Source organism: Priapulus caudatus, unplaced genomic scaffold (assembly GCF_000485595.1).
Source record: "Priapulus caudatus unplaced genomic scaffold, Priapulus_caudatus-5.0.1 Scaffold306, whole genome shotgun sequence".
NCBI lineage: Eukaryota > Metazoa > Priapulida > Priapulimorpha > Priapulimorphida > Priapulidae > Priapulus > Priapulus caudatus.
The window spans coordinates 299,413-307,327 of NW_014577367.1; the positions used below are offsets into that span (position 1 = coordinate 299,413).

At 46.8% G+C, this 7,915-nt stretch overlaps 1 protein-coding gene across 1 annotated transcript in view; it reads right to left on the reverse strand.

Moving 5' to 3' along the window:
- Positions 1-6,411, reverse strand: part of LOC106808811 (G1/S-specific cyclin-D2-like) — a 105,841-nt gene extending 99,430 nt beyond the window's left edge. Inside the window, exons 1-3 of the mRNA XM_014811674.1 lie at positions 6,138-6,411; positions 5,595-5,810; positions 430-589 (exon numbers count right to left, since the gene is read on the reverse strand). Coding sequence (XP_014667160.1) covers positions 430-589; positions 5,595-5,810; positions 6,138-6,377 — 616 coding nt within the window. The 5' untranslated portion in view covers positions 6,378-6,411. The remainder of the gene's footprint in view (positions 1-429; positions 590-5,594; positions 5,811-6,137) is intronic.
- Positions 6,412-7,915: the final 1,504 nt, after the last annotated feature.

Consider the following 7,915-nt stretch of genomic DNA (forward strand, 5'->3'; position numbering starts at 1 on the left):
GAGAACGAGAGAGAGAGAGAGAGAGAGAGAGAGAGAAGTTGAGAGAGAGGAGAGAAGAGAAACGAGAGAGGATAAGAAGGGAGAAGGAGAGAGAGAGAGAGAGACGAGAGAGAGAGAGGAGAGAAAGAGAGAGGAACAGATGAGCACTGAGAGTAATGAGCAGATGAGCAGAGAAGAGATCCGCAGCAGAGATGACGAACGAGACGAGACTGACGACGAGACGAGAGAAGGGAGAGAGAGCAGAGAAGAGAGAGAGAGAAGAGAGAGAGAGGACGAGGAGGGACGGAGAGGGGAAGAGAGTGAGGAGGAGAGACGAGAGAGAGTAGAGAGATCGGACGAGATGAGAAGATCTGTCTGACCGTCACCCGACCCCCCCCCCGGCACCCGACCCACCTGCCCACACACCCACGCTCGCGACGAGTCACTCACCTGTAGCGCAGAGGGCGATGAAGGTCTGGGCGTGTCGTCGTACCATGTCGGCTCTGTCCGAGGTCAGCTGCAGCCGAGACATCAGATGCTCGAGAAAGTCGTGCGCCGTCACCGCCGACAGGTCCCATTTTAGCCGACTGAGCACGTAGACTTCCCAGTCCTGGGGAGAGGAAGAGGGGGGGTGTTAGAGACGAAAACCTTAATTAAACACCCTCGTTTAATTACACACGCCGTTGTAGTTAATTAACGTCGCGGCTCGACCTGGAATTCGAGTTCGAGAGGCGGTGCGGGGCGTGAGAGCGATCGCGTTTTAGAAAAGAAGACCAGACGCGATTTTATGGGTCGTAAAACATAATCGAAATGGAAATTCCGACCTCTGATAGAGTTTCTTGATCACAATCTGCCATCGTGGCATTGCTGCTGCGCATAGTGGGTAGAAAGGCTATTCGGACGCACGGCAGAATCGCGCACGGGCGCGCTGCGTGCATCGTGGCGAACGAGTTACACACTACACACACACGCACACATTGTAAACAAATTCGTGTTTTGTGCTGGTATTGTGCCGCGCGCCGGTGGAATTTGTCGCCGGCCAAGCAAGTTTATCGAGTGGTGGTATGTAAACAAATCTTACCTGGCAGCCCCTTCGTGACTACATGGTACTGTGGGGTGGGGTGGGGGTGTTTGGCTCGCTCACAGGGGGGGGGGGGAGTAGAAGACCGATTCGGGGTCGTTTTTCAGCTACGATCAAGAGATCGGCTGCCATGAACCTACGCTTAGAAGTAGCTTACTTGGCACATTTTACACATTAATTTGGTGCTCACAACTCATGCGGACACCTGCAGTGTGTGACCAACCTATACTGACAAACAGCACTCTGGTAACCTGTTCCCAAACACAGGGCTAACCTGCGGGGAGGGGGTGAGCGCACAGCGTGCGGCAACAAACAACTACGTAATCTAGTCTGACAATAGCAGACGTAATTCTCGCCGACACAATAGCTTTGCAATCTAATTACCACAATGGGAAGCTTCTTGAGATATAAACATGCAACTCCACACTGCCACTCACCCCCCCCCCCCCCCCCACCCCACCCCCACCACCACCTTCAACCCCAGCTGTTAACAACAATGTACTGCTGCTGCTGCTGCTGCTGCTGCAATGCGTTAGATTTATTAGAGCTCCTCGTCGTCGCCGTGCAAAAAGCAACTATACGCAAACTTACACTGCGCCTACCAGCCGACAAAACTTACACCCGACCTTCGCGAAGGTACTTGACTCTTTATGGGTTAAAAGAAGCTCGGAAGATCAGGAGCTGGGCGGAGCTGCTGCTGAGCAAGGCAAGAATGCAGCCATCGTAGCGCTCGTGCAAAACACGCAAAATAGGGCGGAGACGCGCCTAGTGCGCGCGCATGCGTGCATCACACACGACGCATCTCCCAAGGGCTTCAGCGAACGAAAGTTCACGCGAGGTCACGCGAGGCTGCGTACTCGCTGCGATAGATTTCAGACGCTAATCTCGAAAATCGCAAAGAAGAGAATGTGAACGTAAGCGGAGTAAAGGACATTGAGCAAATAACGGAAAGGCATCAACGTATTAAACTAGCACTCGCGCATTGCACTCCCACGAACGGATGCGCCTACACACGCTCAACCCACCGCAGCATTGCCGAAACGAGGATGTGTAGGTGGAGGAAAGGAGTGGGGGAACTGGCACATATCTATAAATCAGGTGAACCGCACATGCAAATGACAAGCACCTTGACCGCAGGAATGGAAGCATACACATACATGAAGCAAGCATACATGGAGTGCGCGCTCTCAGACGTTTTAACAGCACTGCTGCTCTTATATAAACCGAACTCTTATATGCAGACAGACCGATATCGTAGATTACAGCTAGATGCATACCACCGCCTCCCCTTCCCTTCTTTCCTCACCCCTCCCTCCCCCTAGCCATGTGTCGGGGGAACGCACCTTTTCAGAAATGGAACGGGAAGGAACCTGTGCACTGGCACTGGCAGTGGGCCTTAAATCCATCGACACGAGATCAATAAAACCTGGATGGCAAACATCGGAAGGCCAGCGTCCTTGAAAACGTGTGCTGCTCTGGGGTCTCCTTATCTGAGCACCGGGGAGGCGGCCGCCCGTCCCGACAATCCCCACTTATCGGCCAACTGCTGTTTGTGTTAACAGTGATTTACAAGTATTTGGCGAAGGCAAGGGCATCTTAAGTCACCCTTTGCTTTGCTCTGTACCGCCGCGCGGTGAGATTACTCTGAACACCCCCTACCACCCACCCACACACACACGCGCGTGCGCACACACAGACAGACAGACACACGCACGCACACATACAATCACTCGCACAGGCACGCATGCGCAGGCACACGCGCGCCCGCACTAGTTTATTGCCGAAAAGACTGGTCAGATCCCTTTCGACACGCGCACGCACGAACGCACGTATGGTAACACACGCAGACGCTTGTACACACGCACGCACACACACACAAACACGCGCGCGATGCTAGATTTAGTGTTGATGAGACAGACTAATCAGCCCCGCACGCACGCGCACGAACGCACGCACGCACGCACATACACACACGCACGCACGCACGCACAAACCTAGTCTGTGTTTGAGAATGGGCAACCCCCCAAATCAACTAATCGACCCAACTGCAACTCATCTGCCGGCCCGCACACCTGCTCGTCCATGTGAAGGATTCCAACCTGCACAGGTGAGATAATCACCCAGCGCAGGCCCAACACACAAGGTGTGCTGACAACGTTTTATCAGTACATCGGTGCGGGACACCTGTCATCAGACAGAGAGCCACAGAGAGGTCGACGCTGCAAGCACGCATGCAACAGTGTGATCTTACAGTGAGTGCCACATAATATACAAATATATACACAAATATACAATGGTGTTGGTGTTGGTGTGTGTGTGTGTGTGTGTGTGTGTGCGCGCGCGCGTGCGTGTGTGTGCGCGTGTGTGTGCGTGCGTACGTGCATGTGTGTGTGTGTGTGCGTGTGTGAGTGTTCGCCCGCTTACACTACCGGCCGGTCACCGTGTTAATAAATATATAAATATACCCTTAAACTTTACATATGATATTATTGAATCAAAGAAATCACACGCACAACGTTTATGGGTTGCAGCACGCGCACAATGTCTCATAACAAGCTCGCGTTAGTGCACGACAAATTCTTTCGCCCCATTTCAAAAGCGTCTGCCCAAATTCATCTTATTATTGCCAAACAAGGACCTAAGCACATGTTTAAATAGGAGCGCGGTGTGGCCATGTGGCCTCGTGCGCGCATGAACCTGAATAGAAACACGGAGCGTAAGCACTGTGTGACTTTTGCATGCCGGATAGTCAATAAACTAAAGGCACTTGGGTCATGCAGAGATGAGCAGCGAGACCCTAGGCCTGCATTCCCTCCCACAAAGCTTCCCAATTCCGACGAGATCAAATAGCCACGCTTGACTTGTGACAATGCTAATTTGTAGAAGTCACTCGGCGACCATTCTCCCCCCCCCCCCGATGGATGGACCGGGGGAGGGGAGGAGAAGAGGCTACAACACCGCTGCTTTCATTACGGCCACATTCGCTTACATTCCGGCCACATCCCACGCAACCGGACAACAAAACGAGAGTTAGACTTCGCGATAGGAAGCTAGGATAGGACAGTCGGCTGGCCATAAAAGCCTGTCCGACGGAATAGATGATGCAGCCAGCGACCGTCCGTCCCTTCAGCTCGGCCCGCGCTCCGAGCCGCGAGTTCAGGCAGAGTACACAACAACTCCTGGGAAAGTTTCGCAATGAAACCTGTTCCCTTTCTGGGTCTTGCCGCTCATCAGGCCGGCCAGGCACGATCGGAATGCGAAAAACTACTTTCAAAAAACAAATCCTCCACATCACTGGCTGCCGAACGATGATCGGTAATAATTTGCAATATTTATCAGAGCGATAGCTCAGATCCTAGATACAATAATGTAATCCAACGCGCGTGCGTGCGTGCGTGCGTGTGCGCGCGTGGGGGTGCGTGCGTGTGTTGGATTTACATTAATCTACCTACACTTTTTTTTATATATAAGTATCGTATTTCTTTTTGAGCCTCGTGATTCTTAGAAAATCGACATTTTGAGCCTTAAATAATTCTTAAATAATTGTTGAAAAAATCGACTTATATTTTCATTAAAACTGTTAAATGCGATGGCATGTAAAACGTGGTGGTTGAACGAAAGAGGAAAAGACTAATATCCAATAAAAGAACCAATGTATAACACAACAAGAAAGTAACCCCTCCTTTTCAAAATATATGCAATTCGTTAAACTACAGTAATATGACTTCTACGCCATCAATGTCTTCGAGGCCAATATAGGCCGCATCATGCCACCGTGTACCTCGTTGAATCGAGTGACAATGTGTGTCTGATGATCGACTCATCGAGCCTCAGCATTATTCTTAAAAAATTCTTAAAATTTGGGAAATCGAGCCTCGATGATTCTTATAAAAAGAATTCTTATATAAAAAAAAGTGTGTAGCTCCTATCGCACGCACAATGTGTGAGCCCTGGTGCAATCTTGATGCATAAACGGCACAGTGCTGTGCATATTTTCAGACGGTCTGATCTGAATAGGGACAACTGGTTCAGCCTCCACTGTTACTCAGTGGGTGTCTTTGCACGGCTGCCGAGCACAATAGTCCATTCGCAGACAATAAACTGCCTATTTCCAGTCCTAATCAGACATTATTCAGGTCTCTGAGAGACCACACATCTACTTGTCCAACTACAAAGCAACTAAAAGAACATCCACAAGTCCATAAATGTTACTGCACTCCGTTAATAGACAAGATCATTGGCAGTTTCAACACCCTTGGGATCACAATGCTAAATTTGGATGGCATGTGTGAAATGCCTGACCAATGGCAGAAACATGTCACCCGTAGGTCTAATACACAACAAGCATCAACTGCACTCCCCCACGAAATCTACACAGAAGTGTTTACCTCAGAGTTCGTGACATATTTATAAACGTTTGATACACCTCCATGTACACTATGCATCTAACTTGTTCATATCTTTGCTATTTCCTATAAAAAGCACATATTATACCTTTGTATCACTAAAATCAGGAAACAATCCACCTACGTACCATGAGTTGTTGACAGTTAATAGAGTTTTCCGTGTAATAGCACAGCTTCTCGGCTGTTAATGGGTTAGAGTCTTTCAGCTTCGAAGCCAGGAACATGCACACTGCTCCGAGAAGCTGAAGATGAGCTTTTCTTGATGGCACTATTGAAAGGTATCGGTCCAAATAATTCATAGCCAGTGGAAATACTTCCTCTTCACATTTCATCTCCTCGCATATCTGAATAAAATGAAGCGCAACAAATATTAAGTATCAACATTATGCAACAACATTGACTGACAAAACTTTGGTAAATAAATCCATACTGAGAATTTTAACGAGCAACTGATAATAAGTGATAACAGAAGTGTGGTGTACACAGTACAGCAAGGCAAAAGGCAACTATATAATATACAATGTTATACAAATTCAGACGTCTAGCTGCACTGTCTGGAAATTTTCTAGCGTATAAACAATCGGGCTAGGTTATATCAATGTCAATCAAAGTCAATCAATGTAACCGATGTCAATCGCCGTGGAGGCGGTGGAGCCCTTTCATATGCTTACCTCTAACATCCACATTGCTACCGTTTTCCGCATGCACGGCTGTATTTCTTGTTGAACACATTTAAAATACCCTGAATTTGGTAGATACTTGTCCTCTGTCAACAGGAGGTTTTGCACAACTCTTCTATCTCGCATCAAAACGGGATCTTGGTGAGCTCGTGTCATTTCTTCACCGACCGATTCACAGCAGTACAAACGCGGATCCATGCTGGAGTTCTGCGCCACACTGTCCGCCAGCATATAAACGCAGCAACCACAAGCGAACAAGTTTCACTCGCAGCCAGTGCCAGCCACGCACTTTCAGCCAGGCGTGACTAACCAACCTATCACGCGCGGCAGCGCTTGCGTGCCTCTAGATAGCTTGCATATAAATATCTTCGCATAGGCTGCGGCGGCGTGCTTGTGCAGCTTTCTTTGTCTCGATCGAAATTCCGACACTTGTAGTTGAATAATATTTTAAAATAGTGACCGCGTGTACAAGGCTGCACGGCATCACACAATGACTCTTTGACTGATGGTTTTCGTAATGATTCTCTCACAGAAGTTGTCTTTGTTGGGGCGAGGGGAGTTTGAAGGGGGAGGGATGCTACATTATACCATCTACCATGATCAGACCTTTAGTAAAATCAGGATATTTAACGCAGGGTACAATCATCGTTTCCATAACGCATGGGAAATGGTTTATGTTATGCAGAGCAGAATCTATCGAAAGCATAAAGATAATGGCTCCACGCGCTATGCGTGTTATAATGGGTGGCAGTAGGGTATATCGACGCGTTTGCGCGTGCACGGTGGGCGTACTGAGAATAGAGATGACAGAGGCATGGTATGGCGTCAAATAAGCGGTGCATACGCGATTGCAATCGTATGCGTTTCTTATGGGCACAATTAACGAATGCAACCATCGGGTATACCTAATTTAGTACATATGCAAGGGTTGCGCATGAATTTGTTATATTGCTATGTATGCAGAGATATTTGATATTTGTGATGTGCCTGTTTGAGGCATATCGACACCAGATGCTATGAACTCGCATGACAATCAATTGTTTTTTTGATAAGGATAAATTAAAAATGAAATGTTTCTAATGTTAGAAATGTCGTCTTTATTAGGTACCATTAAAATTCTATGTTATTTAAACGTTGATGACAATCGACTGTCTGTCTATTGCTATCAGGTATAGGAAACAATTAAGACGTATACGTGCACATGGCTATATGTACGAGATAACAATATAAATTATCCCTGGATGGTAGCAAGAGCTGCATTGACTTTCGAGGTGAATAAAAGTACATGTTGCCAGAACAAACCACACAATTGCTGTTTTATTAGATGGCTAATCATTTAATCAAAATTATCAAACTGAATGAAACAATTGGCTCATTAGCAACAATTGTTTTCCATAAAACATAACAGGTAATAGAAAAACAGGTAAGAACATTACACACATACCTACAACATTTCAAATGTAAGTTTTATTGAAGTTAACAGTAACATATTAAAGATATAAGTTACAAATATATAGAAATCGAGAAAATATATAAATCTATTATATCGAAAAAATTAATTGAAAGTAAATAAATAAATAAATAAATAATTAAGGTTAGGCAGAATTTTACCAAAGTAGATGAATCCAGAACATTAGATGTCATTTCTCGAGGCAATGCCGCTGTCAAAGACAAACCATCAATCATTATTTACACAGGTACAGATATCACTTACGAATACCAGTCCCGTTGAAAGCAAATGCAATAACAGATGCTGCCTCAATAGATAG